Below are 23,934 nucleotides of genomic sequence, written 5' to 3'. Positions count from 1 at the left end.
ACCTCCGGTCGGCGCCACCGATGATGACGGGCTCGGCGCCGGCCGCCTCCGCCACTCGAGTCTCCGGCTCTAAGGGCAGAAAAGGCCCAAGTTTCTTCGGGACGGTGCTCCCTCCAAGTGCGACGCCGCGGTCCCGGAGCGACTCCACCGCACGCCACCTGTCCTCCGCTGGGTCGGCCACTTAAGAGCGCCCCAGGATATTTGTAGGATGATGGGAGGCGAGGCGTGGGTCACCGGGAGCTACTGGCCTACGCGGCCATCTTGTGGGTACTGAGCGGGAATATCATCGTAAAAATATCGACTAACCTAAATATCGCCGCAAAAATATCTACAGGAAGAAATATCGATGACAAAAATATTGTTAGACCAGAATATCGACAGACAGGTAAGTAATATCGATTACATTAATATAGTTGTAATAAATATCGTTTACAAAAACATAGTATACAAAAATATCGTTTTTTAATTAATTATAAGTAATGTAGTGTTTTTAATGAGTGTTTATTGTCAAAGTATTATTTTTTGTAGTATTTTATTAGTTAATAATGTATTTTATGTTGAATTTAGTGTTAATAGTTCCGTAGCGGCTTGTGGGTTTATAGGGGAGTAGGGTGGGAAGTAATTTAAATATAATTAAATAATAGATTAATTAATGTTTTAAATGATTATAGATAGTGTAATAAATAATAGTTAATTAATTTCAATTAGTTAATTGATTTATAATTATGTAATTAATTATGATAATAGTTTAATTATTTTTAGCTGTGTACTGGAATTTTTTAGTGAAAATGTAGTGAATTAATTACATTTTAATTGAATAATTATTTAATTAATGATTAATTAAATAAAAATAAAGATTTGTTATTTTATAAATGAGTAAATACATTTAGTAATTTTTACACCTACACTTACATTAATTAATGTTTTAAATGATTATAAATAGTGTAATAAATAATAGTTAATTAATTTCAATTAGTTAATTGATTTATAATTATGTAATTAATTATGTTAATAGTTTAATTAATTTTAGCAGTGTGTACTGGAATTTTTTAGTGAAAATGTAGTGAATTCATTACATTTTAATTGAATAATTATTTTTTGTGGTATTTTATTAGTTAATAATGTATTTTATGTTGAATTTAGTGTTAATAGTTCCGTAGCGGCTTGTGGGTTTATAGGGGAGTAGGGTGGGAAGTAATTTAAATATAATTAAATAATAGATTAATTAATGTTTTAAATGATTATAGATAGTGTAATAAATAATAGTTAATTAATTTCAATTAGTTAATTGATTTATAATTATGTAATTAATTATGATAATAGTTTAATTATTTTTAGCTGTGTACTGGAATTTTTTAGTGAAAATGTAGTGAATTAATTACATTTTAATTGAATAATTATTTAATTAATGATTAATTAAATAAAAATAAAGATTTGTTATTTTATAAATAAGTAAATACATTTAGTAATTTTTACACCTACACTTACATTAATTAATGTTTTAAATGATTATAAATAGTGTAATAAATAATAGTTAATTAATTTCAATTAGTTAATTGATTTATAATTATGTAATTAATTATGTTAATAGTTTAATTAATTTTAGCAGTGTGTACTGGAATTTTTTAGTGAAAATGTAGTGAATTCATTACATTTTAATTGAATAATTATTTAATTAATGAGTAATTAAATAAAAATAAAGATTTGTTATTTTATAAATGAGTAAATACATTTAGTAATTTTTACACCTACACTATCCAACGCTTTACCTACTGTTGCACCCTCTGGAGTGGGGATAGTAATATTTACCCCTACGCTATCCAACGCTTTCCCTACTGTTGCACCCTCTGGAGTGGGAATAGTAATTTTTACCCCTTCGCTATCCAACGCTTTCCCTACTGTTGCACCCTCTGGAGTGGGAATAGTAATTTTTACCCCTACGCTATCCAACGCTTTCCCTACTGTTGCACCCTCTGGAGTGGGAATAGTAATTTTTACCCCTACGCTATCAAATGTTTTAACTAATAATATATTGTATATTTTAATTATATGTATGTATTATTGTTGTTATATAAAGTAACTAGCAGCCCGTCCCGACGTTGTCCGGGTATGAATTGCTGCCGGCCAGTGGTATATTGTTTTGTAGGATTTCGTTTTGATAGCATTTCTTATCTGTGACAGGTCTGTGAAACGCTCCGATTCACAGTGCACTGCTGATGCACTTAAGAGTGCGCGTTCAGTAGTGTGTGAACTCGAGTTTCCCTACTTTATTTTCCTTGCAATATTATATAGCGTGAACTCGACAACATGGCATGAGCACAATTTACATTACAGAAGAACACATTAATTTGTGGTAGGCACGGGGAGACAAAGCGATTTGCCTGGAATCACAGGATGTTGAGCTGATGCAGAGATTCGAACGTAGCTCCCCAGCTCTAAAGTTCGCAATTCTAGAACTTGTGGCGGGAGGTGTGTCTAAAAGTGTATGTCGGTGCTGGCCATCAATGAGAGAGACCTGTGCATTTTTTAAATGGGTGGTGAAAAAATATGAGTATGTTGCTGGAGATGTGGGCCGCCGTGCTACCAATGTTCATTCATTATTTCGGCAGTTTTGCCATAAAAGATTGCACAATACATACATACATACAAAAAAATAAAACCAGAGAACATGCCAGTTTGACCAATGTACTTACCGGGGGAGGGTAAACACCCATTATTCCGCAACTTTCTTTCCGCATACCATCATTCCTCATACTTTCATTACGAAAGTACCATGAATACACAATGCCATTATAACGCATGGCATTACATTTTATATGCTTTTACCACGCATACATTTACAACGAAATTCGTTGTAAATGCATGCATGTTTTTTTTAATGTTTGGATAAGGTAAGTATGGGTATAGGGGTATATGTTTTGGGGTACTGAGGTATATGTTTTGGGGTGTTTGGGTATTTTAAGAATTCAGATATAGTTTTGGGTTATGGGGTACAGGGGTAGTTTTAGGGTTTAGGGATAGGTATGGGTTTTGGGGTACAGGGGTATGTTTAGGGTTCAGGGCTAGGTTTGGGTTTTGGGGTATAGAGGTATTTTTAGGGTTCAGAGGTAGGTTTGGGTTTTGGGGTACAGGGGTATTTTAAGGTTTCAGGGCTAGCTTTGGGTTTTAGGGTACAGGGGTATTTTTAGGGTTCAGGGCTAGGTTTGGGTTTTGGGGTACAGGGGTATTTTAGGGTTCAGTGGTAGGTTTGGGTTTTGGGGTACAGGGTTATTTTTAGGGTTCAGGGCTAGGTTTGGGTTTTGGGGTACAGGGGTATTTTTAGGGTTCAGGGGTAGGTTTGGGTTTTGGGGTACAGGGGTATTTTAAGGGTTCAGGGCTAGTGTTGGGGTACAGGGGTATTTTAGGGTTCACGGGTAGGTTTGGGTTTTGGGGTACAGGGGTATTTTTATGGTTCAGGGCTAGGTTTCGGTTTTGATGTACAGGGGTATTTATAGGGTTCAGGGCTAGGTTTGCGTTTTGGGGTAGAGGGGTATTTTTATGATTTAGGGATAGGTTTGGGTTTTGGGGTACAGGGTATATTTATAGGGTTAAGATGGGTTAGTGTTTAAGGGTGTTGGGGTATTTTGAGGAGTAAGGGTGGGTTATGATTATGGGGTGCAGGGGTATTTAAAGGGAGCAGGGTGGGATTAGCATACGATATGAGACATGGCATGAAGGGCGGAACGTACCACACGCCCCCAGCGTTTGTCATGCCTCCAGCACACGCCCACAGCACAACGCAGACACGCCCACAAGGGACTACTTTGTTGGCACGGTTCTTTTACCTTTTAAATGTATATGGTGGGCGTCTGCATAGCCTATGTCCTTCTGCTGCAACTGCTCTTTCCAACGCTGTATTGGGTGTTGTGATTGGTGCTGTGGTTCCTGAGATTACCCGCCTCAAAGGTTTGGGCTCTCTCTTTATTATATTAGTATGGATGTGTTAAATATATGTATATGTACACATTTATTAAGTTTATAATGAAAAAGTGTAGTTAATTTGTTTTCAATAGTTTAAAAATAAAAGTAATGTAATGTATTTTGTTAATAGTACTTATATTTATTTCTTATTTAATGTAATTTTAATTAATTTAAAAAGTCGATATTTTTTACATCTATATTTATTACAACGATATTTTGGAATAGATATTTATGTACTTACCTGTTTAAGTATAGGGTGTCGATATTTTTGTAAACGATATATTTACAACTATATTTATGTCAACTATGTTTTTGTAATCGATATTTCAACGCCCTACCATCTTGTGTGCCCGCGTAGCTCCGCCTCCACGGCTGTCTTTTTAAGCACCTAAAACTGCTTCTTACTTCTTTGCCTTTTTATAAATATTTGGTTTGGTCTTAGATAGTACCTGTGATCAATGCCATTTTTAAAGGTTAGGTTTCGTTCAGGCAAGTGTATGCACTAGAAGGCCAAGTAAGCAGCTGATTTTCATAAAGTATATTTACCCATGCTGCAATTCCGCCATTTTGGGGGAAGTTCCGCATAAGCAAGTTTAGCTTAAGAGGCTGGATTGTGTACTTTTATGGGGGGTGCACCCTGCATAAGCAGGTTAACACCCACAACCCTGCAGGCTTGTGGGCATCCCCATGGCTCTTGCATGTAGTTTCCTGCTAACAAATGCACAAAGCTTCCTCCTGCCAATAAATAATGTATTTCTACATTAAGAAGGGGAGGTGGTCATACATTGGAGGGACGTTCTGGGCAGGGAAACTACACCGGAAGAGAACGGTTAAATGCCAAAAACACGTTTTCATTTACAAAAATTGGATTTTCAAGATCCTAAACAATCTGTGGGGGACATGTTGTTTCAGATAAGACACAGGGGGGCCTTATACAAGACTACAGCTTTGTAGCAGAAGTGTGGCAGGCACACCGTTCAATATGGGGAGTACACATACGCTCCAGAAAGCTTCCGTGTTCTCTTCTATACGAGCAGTCTGAGTATTTTATCACAGAGACATACGCTGCCAAACCCTACAAACACATTTTACAACCCGAGCTTGAAAAATAAGCAAAGTGTAGGAACTGGTTAAGATGGCTTATGAATACAGCAGATTTAATGCCCTGCGTGAGTGAACATTATTGTGTTTACAACAACTATCACCATCGATTTATAACTGCATGGCCCTTTTCATATATTTATTTTAATAGGATATGTTTTTCTTAGAATTAATTTCAGAATTTGGCGAATTCGTTGTTAAAAGGCTACAAGAGGCGGCTCTAAGTGGGTGTGATTTAATGTGTAGCCTGGAGTTCCCACAAGTGGGCCAACTACCACCAACTTTTGCTGTAAAGTGCAGACAACTCTCCATGTAAATTAGGACATGCTGCAAGTGTATTTACAGACCTCTGCTGCAGCTGGGCGAACATAACTATGCACAACCAGATGCATGCACAGAGCCATGTAAAATACAGATTCATTTGGTGAACAGTAGTGGCTGGGGCACCTCCTCCCTCATTGGTGGTTTCCATCCAGGGGTGCGGAATAAATGTTGAGGCGGCAAGAAATATATTCACCCAGATGAAAAGTCATTTTTCCAACGTCTCCCCTCGGTCCACCTACGTGCCAGGGTACACTTACAATCCCTGTGCGAAAGGCATGGTGTTTACAGCAATGACTGTAGGCAAAACTCGGTGAGAATGTCCTTCCAGCACTTAATGAGAAAAGAGGCACTTCCCAATACTCTGAATCCATCCACCAGATTTGGTAGTCCTTGCTCGTGATGTGCAATATGCACCCATTTACCCAGATTGGATGTGGCATGGCAGCTAGAGCTGCTGACTCAGGAGCTGGGGAGCCGGGTTTGAGTCTCGGCGTCAGCGCAGCATCCTGTGACTGTGGGCAAATCACTTAATATGCCCATGGACAGCGCCTGGATACCCTCACGGGTGATGAGCCGAGCTGCATTAATATACTCACTTACAAGGAATTCCCATGTCTGCGCCTGTCGCTTCCACTTCATCCTTTGTGCCTCTCTGTACCTCAAGGAGGTGGACTAATTTATCACAAAGGGGTGATTCCTGTCCCGTGCCACCCATGTCCTCAACTCCCGTGAGTACTTGCCCCTCGTAGCTCTCCAGCTGTAGAACTCACTGGAAAGTTCCCTCTCCACATACACCAATGCTTCTGCTAAGCATGACATGCAGCCACCATCCTGGACTCTGCACCAGGCGGTAATGTTTACATCTCCCTTCCTTCTTCTAAGAGTTGCTTTGTTGGGCTTTATCCAGGATTGTAATGCAAACACTTGATCTGAACTCAGAAAAACCCTCTGGGCCTTATTTAGGAAGGCTTGCAACACTTTTACTCTGACGTTGTCTCACGTTTTGTGACACAACGGCGGCGTAAATAATGCGCCAGGTTTTGCCATATTTACAAAGGGACTCATCTAAGCCGATGCGTCACTTTGTAAATGCTTGTGCTACATTATACCTGCGTCAGATATCATGTATGCAGGGTGGGCGTTCCCACGTGAAAAAGCCTTGTAGAAGTGGCGCAGGGAAATCGGTCAGATTTCACTGAGCTACTTCTAGGACGCTACTGCATCTCAACCCTACGCCTGTCTCACATCAGGCGTAAGGGTGATGCAGTGCAATGGGAATAGGCCTCCCCCATGCATTGCTGCAGTTGCGCCATGCTTAGGACACAACTCCAGCAATGCGTGGGTTTTGCGCCAACAGATACATCACAATTCATGACGTATCTGTCATCCCTTGCAACATGGTGCACCGTACAATAAATACAGCTCATCCATCGTGTGGCAAGGAGGGAGCACTGAAAAGTGTTGCATCGCTGCTTTCACGCAGCCATGCAACACTTTTCATAAATTAGGCCCTCTTTCTCCTGAAGTCTTACATCACTCTGCACTCTAACTCTCACACACGATTTTTGAAGGAAAAAAAACGGGCCAAGTGTTGCATTTACAGCATAATTTTCTCATGTTAATTAAAAATCCAAATGTACAGAAAGTGCACCGTTGAAACATTCCACAACTTTCATGGCGTGCTAAGAAAGTCCACCCTCCACAGGGGCATTGAGGAAGGGCATCCATCAGTGTACACAGGTCTTAAAGATGCTAGCGTTAGACATCAGAGCTCCCTGTCGGGTTACATCTGCATGCCGTAGCATTTTGACAGCAGAGCTACAGTTCAAGGATCATTAACTTTACAAGCTCAGACCTCACACAGCAGAGCCGTGACCAAGGCCTAGATGTATCAAGCCGTTTGCGAATCGCAAAGGCTGAAATTTGCAGAATTTCAGCCTTTGTGAATCGCAAACGGTCTATTTGCATGTTTTGGCATGCATCAAAAATTCGCAAATTAAGGAATCGCACAAATTCGCGATTCCTTATTTTGCCATAGCATTTAAGGAATCGCAATTTTGCTATTCCTTAAATGCTATGGCCCACATGCATCAACAATGTCATTTGCGATTCCTTATTAGCAAAAAATAAGGATTTGCTAATAAGGAATAGCAAAAAGCTATGCATGAAGAAATCGCTAAAAAAATTGCGATTTCTTAATATTCCTTAATAACGACTCGCAAATTGCGAGTCACAATTAAGGAATACCACCCCATTCATTCCTATGGGCCTAAAGGCCCATAGGAATGAATGGGGAGACATTCTCAATTTGCGAATCCCAATTAGCGAATCGCAAATTGAGAATGCAATCTCAAGGGTTCAGGGGTGTCTAAAGGACACCCTGTTGCACCCCTGAAATTGATCTGTGCACATATGTTGCGCACACATATGCCCTTAGGGCATGTGTGAGCGCAACATGAAACTTTGAAAAATGCACAAAAGTGCATTTTTCAAAGTTTTTGCAAATTACCATGAAGTTGAACTTCATGGTAATTTGCTACTCCTATTAGCGAAATCACGATTTTTTTACTTTGATGCATTGCATTTAAGGAATCTCAATTTGGGACTCCTTAAATGCAATCACAATTTAAGGAATCTCAATTTAGAGATTCCTTAAATTGCGATTTGTGCATTTGGGATGATGCATCCCAAATGCAAAAATACCAGTGTCAAAGGGGCAGATTCTGAGAATCTGCCCGTTTGCGACCGGTTTTTAGCTTGATGCATGTGGCTGTATGTATGTAGCATTTGTCACATGCCACCTTCAAATGTACATGTACATTTCAGGGGTGCAGCAGGGTGTCCTTGAGACACCCCTGCACCCTTGAAATTAATCTCAATTTGCGATTTGCAGATTGCGAATCGCAAATTGAGATTAATTTCACAATCATTCCTATGGGCCTCCCATAGGAATCCCGTTTCCATTGTCCACTTAGGGTGGGTGTTGTATACTGATGCTTCTATGTCACCAATCGCAAATTGAGATTTGCGATTGATTGAGATTAATTTCACAATCATTCCTATGGGCCTCCTGGCCCATAGGAATGAATGGGAAATTATTCCTTAATTGCGAATTCGCAAATAGGGAAGATTAAGAAATCGCTAAAAAATAGCATATTTTTTGCATACATCCCATTTTGCGATTTCTAAATAGCGATTCCTTAAAAATCGCTATTTAGAAATCGCAAAATAGAATCTTGATACATCTGCCCCCAAGTACCTACCGGCATTAGTAATGTAGCAAACCCTCCAATTAAGGAAGCACATACACTGTAAATTGATACTTGTATAGCGCACTACTCACCCGCAAGGGTCTCAAGGCGCTTGTATGAATACCGCTGTGGAACCCATCCTGGCTTTCCCTGTGAGGCGTCCACTCCTGGGCACCCCCAAGGTGGAGGCCAGGCATCCTTAGCGTTGTGGGCTGTGGCCCCATATAGCAGAATTATAAGTCATTAGATCAGAAAACATACACACTCTGAGACCACGCTCAGCAGCAGAGCTAATCTACAGGCTCATGCCTCACTCAGCAGAGCTTCCTCTCATGTTACTCAGATCTGACTATCTGATATCTTAAACAGAAGTTCCATTCCCTGGGTGCATTTCTTTTGTTACACGACTGTTAAACATAACATAAATCGACCATCGAAGTTGACCAGGATCACACTAATACGCAGCAAAGAGCTGGGAAGTCATCAGGGGAAAATTAACCCGAGTTGTCTGTCTGCTTACATCCCAAAAGTCCCCTTTTCCGAGGGGTGCTGCACCCCGTAGTTCAGAATGCAGAAGTCAATTGGATTAGTGTCGCTTTGGCAGCAAATCGCTTTCTTGCACAGTGCATTAACAGTAAGCCTTTCTGCATAATCTATTTTAATCGCCGATTTTTCTTTCCTAATCTCACCCCCTCCTTCCGAGACTCTCTTCTTGAGCGCAGTGCTCAGTCCCAGGACTATGCTTTAAAAGTGGTGTTTCTCAGCTAACAGAACACCTTGGTAAATGCCACCTGCACAGATTGCGAAAAATCAGATACGCAGCACCTCCTTCCATGCATGCTGTTGTTTCAGCACCCAGGATAATGAGCTGCATAGCTAAATACATTTAAGGTCCCAAAGGTGAGACCGATTGCATTGCAAATGCTTTTTTAATATGAAACAACATACACTAGTGAATTCAGTGCAATTTGATTATTTTCCCTTCTTTGCCTACATTTCTGGCCTGGTAAGAAATTAGAGGGAGAGGTCTGCATGGTCTTCAGAGGTAATGTTTTTGGAGCAGAGGCATAAACGCTGGAATTGGGGGTCAAAACCACCAAAATAGCCCTGCTGGAGTTCAGAAGCTGAATAAGCAATAAAGATGCCTTTAAATTGCGTTTTTATCTTCTTGAAAGCCAGAGGTCAAGTGTTCGGCTATGTGTCCTGAAAATCTGCTGCTTTTTTTTAACATGGAGCTTTGTGAGTAGTTTTCTTACTCTGACTGCAAAGTTCGATGATTTTGTAAAGTGAACTATGTGACAATCTTGATGGTACAGAGAGTGTAAAAGGAAAGGCTGTACGGTATCATTTTTTCCCAATACACAACAAAATTTAAATATCGGTGCATGAACTGCACAAACCTTTCAGAATATATCACCCATTAGGAAAGCACAAATGAAACACTTTTTTTGTAATTCTGAGGTGTGATGAAAACAAAAATGTTAATATGATCAAAACAAATCATTACACTTTGTGATGCATAAACGAAATATTTGCTGAATCCCGATTTCCAAATATTGTTTGTGCACTGTATGGTTTTTGTAGTAAAATTGTATGGGTCAGATTTACTACTTCTGGCGCATCTCTGCTAATCAGCAGGGATGCGCCAGAAGAATTGTGATACATCTGCCCACCGTGCGCCATCACTGATGCGCCGCATTTACAATGTGGCGCACTGTGGTGCACGGTTGGGTAGAAGCGCGTCGCATCCACCCCGCGGAAAGGTGGCGCATTGATGGAGTTGCGTCGCAAGCACGAAGAAGCTCCAGCAATGGTCGGGGTGCCCCTATCCCTAACATGTTGCGTAAACCTTACGCCTGCTTCAAGCAGGCGCAGGGTTTTGACGAGCATGGCCGAAAAAAGTGACTGAGTGAAATCTTGTAGATTTCACTCAGCCACTTTTTCGGAGGCGTTCCTGTGCCGGAACGCCCCCCCTGTGCAGGAACGCCCACATGCAGCGCAGGGCTTTTCAAAGTGACTCATCTCCCTAGAAGCGTCACATTGTTAATAGCCTGCAGCATGGCTTTGCGCCGCTGCTGCTCACAAAAGTAACACAACAGCGGCGCAAATCTGGCATAAGGGGCTTGTAAATTTGGCCCAATGTCTTTTTAAGTTTAGTGGTCGTTTTAATAGAAAATGTGCTGTCGGTAAATGTCAGTGCGCTACTACACCATGCTTTAGAAATATACCAGTGGCCGTATGCTCCAAAATGCACCACCAGCTATAGACACCACCCTTATAACTCTGCAGCTGAAAACAATTACTACACTTGTTCTTTGAGTGAGTTTTATCAATCCCTATGACTTCAGTGTTGTAACATTGATGGCAGCTCCCACACTTTGAAAACTGTTCCAGCTTAATCGGGTGGAAGGGGAGAAAGATGGAAGGTAGGGAGCCGTGCCCAGGGCCGGACTGGCCGTAGCGGGCACCGGATAATCGCCCGGTGCGCCGCACAGGTGGGGGGCCAGTTTTTGGCCCCTGGGGGCTGTTTTTGTTACAGGGCTATTTTTGCAGCATATCGGCCGAAAACTGGCCCCGGCAAAGAGCTCGGCGGCACCCACTTCCCCCCCGGGGGAGGGGGGGGCGGCCGAGCACTTTGACCGGGCCAGTTTTGGTTCCCAGTCCCGCCCTGGCTGTGCCTTCACAAAACCTGATGGCAATACAGGGCGTGGCAGACAGGATCTATGTAGACTTCGAAGACAGAAAGAATGCAGGAGGGGCAATTTGTTATGAGGAGAGAGCTTTAAACAGAGTGTTGATTATTTATTCATGGACATGGAAAAAGACAATACTCCTCTATCGACTTCCTTCACCTTCTTTTTTTGCTGCTAATAGTGTCGGTCAAACTGGAATTGGTGCAATGGAGCAAAGGGGGTACGGTGACCAGACATCCCGCATTTCCCCAGACAGTCCCGGTTTTTAGAGGACTGTCCAGGTGTCCCAACATTTTTCGTAATTTTAAATATATTTCTCGGTTTTTGGGACAAAGGTCAGATAATTTTGTAACTAAAATGCATGCTGTCCTTTCACAGGCGCCACTATAGACTCAAAACATTTCAGAAATGTATCTGTTTCTGTCAGGTAGCACAAGAAGAGGTCAGCCGCATGAACCCAGGAGAGGGGAGATAGGTTAGAGAGAAGGACATGGAGGACTCAGTGTGGAGGTCCCGCCATCAATAATGTTATGTAAATGTAGGCTTATAAATATGTGACAGGGTAGATATAGAAGGCTGAAGGTGTTAGTCCTACTTTTATGTCTGGCCTGACTCGGTTTTTGCTTCTCAAAATCTGGTGACCCTAAAGGAGGGCTGTCCAGAGGGATTAGCAAAGATCAGCCTGCCCAGGGTCGGCAGGCAGAGAGTGCCAGCGTTCTGCCTACTAAGTCAGGAGTTGGTACTGCACCTGCTCCAGCAATAAGTATAGCACTGCCAGGGGCCATCAGAGAAACAGGGAAATATCATAGGATGTGACATGATCACTGACAAGCACATGCAGTGATGGCTGCCGTGCAGCCTTCATTGTCCCGCCTGGGTCTCATCCTCCTTCTCTCATTGGCTGAGCATATATCTCATCAACCAATGAGGGAAAGAGGTTACAAAAATAGATTTTTCCATACTTAAAGTGAGTAATTTCATCAAACAAAGTACTATTAAAACTGCTGTGTTTTGTGGCACTTCCTGCCTTTGCCCCTGCCCTCTGACCCAAACACTGCAAATTTAAGTTTAGAGCAATGTGTATGTGTACTTCTTTACTGCACTCAAACTGTTGAATTGCGAATCTCTTCCACTCACTTTCCTTCATGTGGGGCAGTGCCCCTGATGGAGAAGTTGTGCCATCCTTACCACCAGTTCTGCTTTGTCAATATTTGGAGCCCCTGGCTCTTATTTCACTGAGCGACAACTGTGTCATTCATAATACAAAGCTGCTAATAATACAGAACTACTTCACCATTGAAATGGAGCCACTATTAATGTGGCTTCATAGATGATATTGAGCCGGTGATTATGCTGTGCCACCAATATATTGATCCAATAATAATACTAATAATAGTTAGGAGGGGTGGAAGCCCCACTCAAATAATAGGCACAATTCTTGTCAGAGTGAACCACAAAAATCACTAAATTAGCTTCCGATTTATCCAATGATAGCTTGGGACAAAAAAGTCATGCCTAACTTAAAGGCAACGTATAAAGTATTTATGCGGGACACTAAAAGTAAGAAAGTCTAGTAAAAACAAAAGTAATTTTTAATTAATAAAAATGACACCAAAATGAACACAATCCAATCAGTAAAACCGGAGATATGAGTTTTTAAAGTTTCTAGAGAAGATAGTACCAAAAAGCACAAAGTGCTCACTGCCGTCTTCTACCCGTGCTTGACCAAAACAAAGTCACAAGTTCCAGCTGACCATGATGGAGAGCAGGCTGGGTACCAGACTGAGTTCAGTCTGCTTGTAGTTCTACCTTTTTTTTTTTTTTTTGCTGGGATGCCAGGTCCTGCGTCAGCTTCTCCCACACTGCATCAGATCCAGGGAAGCCCCAGATCAGAAGCTGTGAGGTGTTGCGATGTGAGGTCCAACTTAGGAGTCTGTCGCAGTGCATCGGTTTTGGTGAAGATGCCAATCAGGAGCTGTGAGGTGCTACGATGTGAGATCTTGTGTTGGGTTGAGTACCTCGTGGTGTTGGTTCTGGTGAAGAAGAATATCAGGAGCAGCAAGGGTCTGAATCAGGTTGTGCCATGATGCGTCAGTTCTAGTGAGGCTTTCAATTAGTCACACTGTAATGACAGCCAATTTGTCACCCTTAGTGGGACAGGAAGGCCCAGATGTGGGTCCCATGCTTTCCATGCCACTGAAATCAAGCTAACCTGGCTGATGAGGGGTGAAACCATGTAACTGGTCCTAGGATGCTTGTTTCCAGTCCAGGGAGGGCCTGGCTTGGCAGTTCGGGTTGGACTGTTCCCATTGGGCGCAGGGTCAAGATTGATTTGCATATGGCTGGGTTCAAACTGGAATGACATGGGGAGCAAAAAAACGTTGGATTTAAGCCTAGATCTCTCTTCTGGGGTGAATGTATGACATTGTTCTGCATTCTGTCCATCAATTGTTCTTTTTGCATTTGTCACCCCTAGTGGGACTGGTAAGACAGGACGTGGGTCCCATGCTCTCCATGCTACTGGAGTCAAGCTAACCTGGCTGATGAGGGGTGAAACCACAAAACCGGTCCTAGAATGCTTGTTTCCTGTCCAGGAAGGACATGGCCTGGCAGTTCCAGCTGGACTGTTCCCATTGGGCGCAGGGTCAAGACTGATTTGCATATGGCTGGGTTCAAACTGGAATGGCTTGGGGAGCAAAACAACAATGGATTTAGTTCCAGATCTCTGTACTGGGTGAATGTATGACATTGTTCTGTTCTGTTATGTTATGTTAAATGTTTTTCTAAAGCGCACAGCTGCCCCAGCCAAGGGGCGACCCGGCGCTGCCAAATCTGAATAACACAGTATCCACCGAAGTCTACACAGCTAAAGTCAATCCCAACTATGTTAAAGGGAAGAGGAAGGTTTTGATGGCTTTTCAGAAAGCAAGCAAGTCTTCAATCCCTCGGATGTGTACCGGCAGAGAGTTCCACAACTTGGCTGCCATATACCGAAAAGAACGACCACCAACTCGGCAAAGTTTGATCCGCGGGACAACCACCAAGTGTTGTCCATGCGAACGCAATTGTCGATGGGGCACATACGGGGTCAGAAGATTACTCAATAGCTCCGGACTGCCGTATTTAAGGATCTTAAACGATAGTCAGAGAGCTTTAAACTGTATCCGGGTGTCGATCGGAAGCCAGTGCAGCTTCCTGATAGTAGCCCTGACCGGACACCGAAGTCCTACCAGCGTTCTCGCTGCCGAGTTTTGAACTCGTTGTAGTCGTTGTATGTCAGCTTTATTACCTCCTAAGAGCAACAAACTGGCATAGTCTAATCGTGAAAGTATGGTTGATTGTACAATGAGCTGTCATACTGCTGGGTCAAAGAACTTCAAGAGAGGGTTGAGACCCCTTAGCAAGCCAACACAAGTGGCTGCGACTCTCTTTGTGTGGGTCTGAAAACTGAGTGAGGAGTCCATCCAAACGGCTAGATTCTTCACTAAAGTCTTAGGCGTTGGCATAGTCCCCAGGGATGCCGGCCACCAATGTTCATTCCAAAGGGCGGTGTTCTTTCCTACCAATAAAACTTCAGTTTTATTCGCATTCAGCTGTAAGCAGTTGTTTGCCATCCATTGAGCCACTTCTGCCATCCCATCTCTAAATCTAGTAGCTGATACTGATGGCCCTTCAGCTAAGGTGATAACAAGCTGGGTATCATCGGCATAGGACACCATTGTTAGGTCCCATTCTTTTGCCACCGCCACCAATGGCTGTACATAGAGATTGAACAGGGACGGGGTTAATGCTGAGCCTTGGGGGACCCCCTGAGCGATGGTATGGGATTGAGAGAGGAACGGCGGGGCCGGCACACGGAAAGATCGTTCAGTCAGAAATTATCTGAACCACTCTAAGGCAGCTCCGGTGATCCCCGCTGCCACTAGCCGATGAAGAAGAATGTCATGTGACACCGTATCAAAGGCAGCGCTGAGATGCAACAGGATCAGCGCTGCACTTTGACCGGCATCCAAAATCGTCCGAAGATGTTCAGTCGTGGCTAGCAGGGCTGATTCCATGCTATGGCCCGGCCGAAAACCGTTTTGTGACAGGTCCAGAATGTTATGAAGGCTCAAAAATTGGGATAGAGTGTTATTTACATGGGCTTCTGCGATCTTGGCCACCCAAGGAAGAAGGGAGATAGGTCTAAATTCTCCAGTTTTGAGGGGTCCAGCATAGGTTTCTTGATAATAGGAGACACCCATGCCTGTTTCCTGGCCACAGGGACACTGGCCATGGAGAAGGACAGATTGAGAATTTGACATAGCGGCTGCTGAAGGAGCGTTAATGACTCAATAAATTGGGCTGGCCTCATAGGGTCCGAGGGAGACCCCGATTTAATTCTGCCACATAGTCTGGTTAACTCCACTTTGGAGATCGCCGGAATAGCTGACAGAATAGAGCCGGTCTCCTCTCTGGTCACTAGGGCAGTGGAGCCCGAGGACACCTGTGGAAAAGATTGATAAATCTTTTGTACTTTTTCCACAAAAAAGATTGCAAGTTCCTCACACTGCTGTGCAGATGTTGTGCTAGGTGGAGCGGTTTTATTCCTCTTGAGCTCTTTAACAATTGTAAATATACATTTCATGGGATTAGAGCTAGATTTAATTTTCTTAGCATGTAACGCAGCACGTGCAGTGCAGATAGCTTTGTGGTAGAGTTATACTTTAGACAGGTAGATTAATTTATCCCCGCCTTTGTACTCCCGTCTCCACACACGTTCCGCTTTCTTACATTCTTTCCTCAGGGCTCTCAAGGGCTCGCTATACCATGGACTCGCATTAGACGTGTGCCCTTTTGTATATTTTACGGGAATAAAAGTGTCCAGTCCTTTTAAAATCCATTCGCAAAATGTAGTATAGGCCACCTCAGGGCTAGTCAGGTCTTCTAAGGGATAGGCCACTAGGAAGGAGTGAAAGTCTTCTAATTTAAGTTTATGCCAAGGGCGTCTACGGACCGGATTCTCCGTATCCACCCTAAATGGCTCCGTGATACATAACCTAATTTCTATCAGAAAGTGATCTGTCCAGCCCATGGGCTTGGGAATTTCTATGCTCATAGCAGAAATATTGGAAAATACGGGATCCAGTATATGTCCCGCTATATGCGTGGCATTCAGTATTAATTGCTCCAACTGTAAGGCAGCCAGATCTGCCAATAAGTTACGGATGGCAGTGTCCTGGGTCTGATCCATATGAAGGTTAAGATCTCCCAGGATCGTAAAATTTGCAGATCCTACCACCAATATACTAGCTGTTTCTAGTAATGCCTCAATAAACTTCGCCGTTGGCCCAGGAGGGCGATAAACATACATGCCAGAAAAGGTAAAATGTGCAATTATCTCTATCCTAAAATGGGCACATTCACATCCCCAAATATCTTCCTTCGTAAAGGAGCAGGGGTATTGTGATTTGTAGATTATTGCTATACCCCCTCCCCTAGAGTCCCTGTTTATGGTACTGATCATGTATCCTACAGGGAGGGTAAGGTTAAGTACACCGAACATGTCGTCCCTCAACCAAGTTTCACAAACCAAAAGAACATCTGGGGATTCATCTGCAATAAAGGTCTGAACCTCCATGTATTGCTTCACCAGTGACCTTACGTTCAGCTGAAAGATCTTGAGCTGAGCTTGTTGGGCTATTCCCCCTGATCCTCGTACCCGACGAGGCGCAGGTGTGGTGAAGTCACACATAGCAAATTTCAAACGTGTATCACCCAACCAAGATGGTAGCTCACCACAGATCCCTACATCATGCTGTAACACTAGCAGAGTCTCTCTGTCATAGCGAAGAGATTCCGGCAGGGTTTGGCCAGGGGTTTTGGCGAGAGGCGATGTCCTGGCGTGGACGGGCGCAGATGGGCTTGCCTTTGGCGCGCCTTTGGCGTGCCGTTGGCACGCCCGCTGCGCGGTCGATTGATGACAGCCATTTGTAAGAGGTGGAAGAGGCCGTGAGTCTCCCAACAACTATGCCGCCACCCAAAAGTCCTCCAAAGATGGCGTCTAGCCCCGCGTCAATCCCACGTCAGCACCTAATTCGGCTGCAAGGGGATCGGGGAAAGCGCTGCGGGTGAGATAGACCCACGCGTAGTGCAACAACAAAGTTTTAATAGTGAATTAAAAACACAGATTTTAAAATTGGTACAGAGCCTAACTTTCCCGGCTGGGCCTCAGGAAAGTGTGAAGCAGATCTAGTTCTGCATTCTGTCTATCAATTGTTCTTTTTGCATTTGTCACCATAAGTGGAATGGGTATGCCTAGACGTGGGTCACATGCTCTGCATGTCACTGGAGTCAAGCTTACCTGGCTGATGAGGGATGAAACCCTGAAACCGGTCCTAGGATGCAATGGGGACTACAAATAGGGAATCGCAAATTGCAATTACCTTAGCACATGTATGAAGCACTTTCTAAATGCAAACTGTGCATTTAGGAAAATACAATTACCATTGACTTTAAGTCAATGTTAACCATGTGCAAACTTTGAAAAATTGACAAAACTGCATTTCTCAAAGCGCCATGTAGCACACACATACCCTCAGGGCATGCATGTGCTTTACATGTGCACATTAATTTTTTTGGGGGTGCTAAATGGGTGCCTTAGGCCCCCAGGCATCCTTGGCTTTGCATTAGTGAATTTGCGGTTACCAATTAGGTAATCGCAAATTAGCGAATGCAAAACCATTCGCACCTGTGGCTCTTCAACCCATAGGAACGAATGGGTTAATATTACCTAATAGCGAATTGCTATTTACAGAATCGCTATGAGGTAATATTAAGGAATTCTTTGACAATTCCTTACATGCATCGCATTTATCAATTACCAAATAGTGGTTCGGTAAAAATCGCTATTTGTATATCGCAAAATGGTTATTTGATACATGTGTCCCTTAAAGTTTGGTGAACAGAAGCACTGCCATAGATCAACAGTTCTCCTGCCCCACCATAATAACACTTCTTCCATCTCATTCTGAAGTGTATAACAGCCAGGTTTCCCAAGACAGAGCCTCAGCTGGCTATGCAGTGGAAAGCTTCCGCGGACAGACCAAACACCACTAGGCTAGTGGCTTCCGAGCATCGGAAGGCCTACCATACTTAGGGTGGAATTTCTGCCACACTTTTCCCTGTGCCTAGCCATCATAACTGGCACCACTAGTGTGCACAGGAAAAGAAAACAATAGTTCTCACCTACAGGAAATAAACTATTTTTGTGTCAGGGCCCTTAATTTTCCTGCTTAGGTTCTTAATCTAAAACAAATTGCTGAACGGTTGCCAAGCATTGTGGCCAGCCAGCTTTCCAGTAGGCTGAAAGTGCTTCTGCCATTCCAGAGAGTGTACTTTTGGTAAAAACAATCTGAACCATATAGATGGGGATCTCTATGTATGGCGGGCTGACTTTCACCTTCCAAGGTGTAGGTGGTAGTTTCTGCCAACTTGGTGGTCTTGCAGACTGTCCACCCCCCAGTCTTGAGGCAGAGTGCAGGCACTGTGAGACTTCCAGGCACCTCTTGGAAATGTTTTTGGGAATGGAGGACACAAAATTAATTGGTGCTGCACATTTATGACGGACTGCAGACCTGTGGCCAGGAGGAGAGCAGACTGCAGTGTGAGCGGAGCAGCTCTGAGACCCTAGACATGGAATACAGCCAGCACAACAGGCAAGGTGACCGTAAAGGGGGCAGTGAGAAGCCCATTGGACTGCATGGCTGTACGTCCAGGGGAGTACGTCTAGGGGGTACTGCTGATTGTCTGCATAGGACATTAGTATTGGAGAGGGGAAGTCTGTACATGGGGGTGCTGCTAAGCATGTGTATACAATATTATATATGAGAATTCAGCTATCAAAGCAAAGGGGACAATGCTTGACCCTGTAAAGGGGGGTATATAACCAAAGGAAATCTAACCAGACTCAGGGGAACTACTGAGTGCATACATGGTGTCACTTCATGTCTGCATGGCATCACACAGGACAGCTGAATAGTGCACCTCTTGCTGCACATGGGAATATTGTTGCTGGGTTAATTGGTGAGTGTTAGTTCCATGAGTACTCAACAATACCATAGTAGAGTCAAATGCTGGTGTGCTGTATACATAAAGGTTTTGGTGCGCATGTCTAGCACCGCTGCCCTCTCAGTTCCAGCATTGCCAGACAGAGAATGCCTCTTGTTCCATGAAGGCTCTAACTCCAGCGAGGCACAGTGTGGCTCTGTGATGACACAGGATGCTGGTTTGTGCACCTTTACTTACATTTTAACCCTTTCGATGCTCATAATGGAACAGTTCCGTCATGAGCATCGGTTGAGCTGTGCTCATGACGGAACCGTTCCATCATGACCACACCCATTTGCATTGGGGCTCAGCACCGGGGGTAAATCGGGGCCGTATGGATGAGGTTAAAACTAACTCATTGAGTTGCTCTTTGGTGTCCACTTTGTGTTACCAGTGGATCTCTGCCATCCAGAAGGCTGACCAGTTCTTGGCACATACGTACAGAGGATGTCCACAGCATGACTATTGGCCAGGACATATACACAAATCTGTGCATTCACTATCTAATGCCACAGAAGTGGTTTAGGGTGGTTCTCCTTTCAAATGCCCTATCCCCTATCTCCAAGTACAGCCTTTGTGTAGAGTGATGGTCTTCACATCAAGAGAGTCTCTTGATCAGAACTCACAACAGAGGGACAAAGAGATGTGAGATTTCTGCACCTGGCTGTCATCAGCACAACTGAAAGTGTGATCAAGGAAGAAAAAGGGCTGGGCCTCACCCAAAGGCTTCTCTTCAGCTTGTACAACAGAATCTTCAGTCTCAACCTTAACTTCAAACATGTTCCCGGTCAGTGATTCAGGGAGTCAAATCAGAAGTCCCTTGCTAACAAAGTATTCATTTAATTTCTAAGTAGATCCCTGTAAAGATCCTCCTCACCTCAGTGTCTGGATTACCACACTTCAACCACAAAACTGCAGGCAATGCATTTCTGCTGTCTCTGGAAGTTCTTCCTACCCTGCATCATGTATCATGTCAAACCAGAGACATCCAAATGCATGCATCTCTAATTGCTTCTGTAATTAATACTGTGAGCCAAAGTTTAAGGGGGACATGCATTTGCACATTCTTCTCTTCAATGTTTGCATTATTTACTCTTATATTTCCTATGATCCTGATGTTACTGCTTCCTTTGAGCACAACCTTAAGCTCTGAATATTTTCCTATATATGCACCTAACAATTACCTTACACTCCCAGCCCCTGAGCTGATTATCTTACCTTTCCAGATTGGTTGTCTAGTGGAAACCTAGCAGTGGAGAGACGGTTTTAGTGCTTTTCAAAGTACCTAATATAGCACAATTTCACATGCAAAAATGTTGCTTCTTTCTACAGTCTTGCATCCTCAATTTGCATGACATCTCAAAAGGTATCGTCTACAGTCATACAGCCTGGCAAGAATGAGTGACATTTACTTAAAACATTGATGGTCAGCTCTCCTTTTGCCTTTCAAAGAGACTTCTCATTCCCTTCTATTCTCTACTTGCCGCTTATGAACCTACTCTAAGTCACATGCATGTTTGCCTTAATCTCTTAATTGATGTAGTTCTGCAAATTGTCAACTCCTCATTTTTAGAGATCACTACCTCTCTTTCTTTGAAAACTATATCACTGCAACATAAACAATACCTAATCTTTTCTAGCTCATCTAGCAACCCCAACAACGATCTGCATGAACTGCATTTTAGGCTTATGCAAAAATCTTTTTAAAATTACTCTTTTGGGAGATTTACAAAGAAAAAAACATAAACCATGTGAAAAAAGTTTGGGAAATCGGTGATATCCTACATATGCCAAACTCTAAACCGGCGCATTGTGCACTGCTAGATAGTTCAACATCTTACAGTAAGGGTCAAAGTGCAAATGTATCCCAATTATTTTCAATGTTTTCTCTACAAGGATAGTACTTTCACATGTGAAGAGATCGGTTTTCCAACACCCCTTAAGAAATGGCCAAAGACTTAATTTATCATGTATTACAACTACCCTTTGGTTAATAAATTGATCATGAAATATCATTGGGAATGCTAAAGGGTATTCTACAAACTTCTCATTGTCTGGTGTGCCCACTGCATTCCCCATGGTCAAATCCCTGCCCTTCCCTGGGAACTACCATCTCTTACGATAAATTTACAGAGGATGACCACAGGTGAGATTCCACGAAATACGAACTGGGAATTTCTGCCGGTTTCTGTCTATGGTTCCTCAAATTGGTATCTTTTTGTTTCACCAAGATACTACCAGGATTCAGAAGAGAATCCGCTGTCATTTATACAATCAATCAATAGACAGATTTAATGTTACATTATAAGCTTAATTTCAATGGTTTCTGACATTAAGTAGAATTTTTTAACATATGCCTAAGTAAAAGCAGAGTTTCAAGTTGCAAAACTTTAGAGCTGGTTTGGTTCCCATCTATCTAGACGCTTGTCTAGTTGTCATGTTTTCGTTTTCATGATAGTGACTATTTAAATGGATCTTAGCAAATTGCTAAGGAAAGGTATCTTTCATTCTACATTTTCAAAAATGAGTTGTTAGTTGCCAAATAATAGTTAATTCTCATGTAAATTCAGCATTTACGATGTCCTTTAGATTCATCAACACCAGGAAGATTGACCTAAGGCAAGACAAAATGAATGTAAATTATATGGGCAGTAGTCCCTGGCTCGAAGGTCTGATGAGGTTTTATCATCTCTGACTTCTTGTTTTCAGTACTGTCTTGACTCTTCTTCATGTTTCAGACAAATGATTCCACACCACTGCACCTGGCTGCTTCCGGAGGTCATGCTGAGGTTGTGAAGGTCTTGCTGGAAATGGGTGCTTCGGCATCTGATGAGAATGGTGTACGTATAATCACTGAGAATTACATAATGTAAAACATATCAATGGTATTTTATTTCAATAGACATCACCCTGAACCATACTGTTGAACTAGGGTCCAATGCAACAAAGGATAACTACTTGGGAGGTGGGCGGAACAGTCCCCATTGCAAATTAGAACAGTGGAATGTTGAGCGCTCCATTGAGGACATTGGAGTGCTTCGGGCTTCTAATGGCTGTTGGAAGCCCGGAGCATCAACATATCAATGTTTGTTCACAGCTGTTGCCGTGAACAAGGCCTCATGGAGCCCAAGGGGATTTCAACACCCTCTGGATCTGTGAGGCCTTTGTTTTACAAAGTAGAGCATTCTGCCCTCTGGGGGCGGAATGTTATGATTGCCTTAGAACCCTCCGTAGCAAGCTTTACCGGCCATTATGGCTGGTAGACCCCACTACGATGAGCTCTAAGGCTATAGTAAATCACAGATATGGGCTTTTGTATTCACATATCACAGATATGCGTTTTTGTATTCAAGATATAACAAGGATCTTCATTCTCTTACTCTGTATATTTTTTAGCCTTTCAGACAGGGGTTATGGGGCCTGATTATCCAAAGGTATTTATGAGAGGGTAGACATTGTTGTTCAACTCAATTTGATTCAGTAATCAGTCCTTGTTAAGCATTCATTAAGGATTTAGAAATAGGTATAACTAGCAATGCTATCACATTTCTGGATGATGTATTTGTTGTGATAGTAAATACAAAGTAGGATCTTGGTGCCTGAACACCATTACAATATTGGCTAGCCACTTGAAGATATGTTTTCCGTGGACTGGCACTGCATAGATATGGGCCTCCAAAATAAACATGCATGATAGTAAAATAAACTCTGTGACAATGCCATCCAATGAAGGATCTATGTGTGTGCTTCCGAGCAAATTTGACTCCTATTTTCTGTGCAATCCTGAAGAGTTCATATTTTAGTCACTCAAATTTGCCTTGTGGCACATTCATAGCTCATAGTGCCTCTCTTTCCCCATTGAGTTGCTACACGGCTTAGATTAAGTAGCAGGTGGGAAAACTGAGGCTCTGTGGTGATCTTGGTTAGGCAAGTGACCATCATTCTCCACAGACATGTTTCTTCACAGACCATGTCCTTGAGAATAAAGATAGGAAAAATCCATGCATACCCTGCTTCGGCCTGAAGGATTCATTTTTCTTAATTTGAGAAGATTTCCAATATTGTGTCTATTCATTGATGCTAGGAGGGAATGACAGCTATTCATCTGGCGGCCAAGAATGGACACATCAGCGTTCTAGAGACCTTGAAGGGCAGTATTTCTCTCAAGATCACCAGCACAAAGGTAGGAACCACTGCTGTTTGAGGGAATCTTATCACTGAACACAGATGATCTTGCTAAAGCAATGGCGAGGAAATGTTTTTTTCATCCAAGAAAAGGAAGAAAAGGGGGGCAGGAGGTAGGATGTGACATGGAAGGTTTTTTTTTGGGTGGGGTTCATGTGTGGGGGATGTGGGTGGAGCTGAAGTTCCATTGTACTTGGTAGACCTTCTGTTGTTTACATGATGCTATAGATGTGTCGTCAACGAGAAAAAAAGCTAGAAAGGTATTAAACTTATGGTCTGAAATCAGGTGATATGAAATAAGAGCAGAGATTTATCCCATGATGATCCATGTA

The 23,934-nt window shown here is 42.8% G+C and overlaps 1 protein-coding gene across 1 annotated transcript in view; it reads left to right on the top strand.

The window, feature by feature from the left end:
• Window positions 1-23,934, top strand: part of LOC147724750 (uncharacterized) — a 427,049-nt gene that overhangs the window by 326,827 nt on the left and 76,288 nt on the right. The window contains exons 20-21 of the mRNA XM_086966280.1: window positions 22,156-22,257; window positions 23,502-23,600. Coding sequence (XP_086822406.1) covers window positions 22,156-22,257; window positions 23,502-23,600 — 201 coding nt within the window. The remainder of the gene's footprint in view (window positions 1-22,155; window positions 22,258-23,501; window positions 23,601-23,934) is intronic.

Source organism: Lissotriton vulgaris, chromosome 4_1 (assembly GCF_964263255.1).
Source record: "Lissotriton vulgaris chromosome 4_1, aLisVul1.2, whole genome shotgun sequence".
Lineage (NCBI taxonomy): Eukaryota > Metazoa > Chordata > Amphibia > Caudata > Salamandridae > Lissotriton > Lissotriton vulgaris.
Note: the sequence above shows the minus strand (reverse complement) of the source record. Positions and strands in the feature narration are given on the sequence as shown.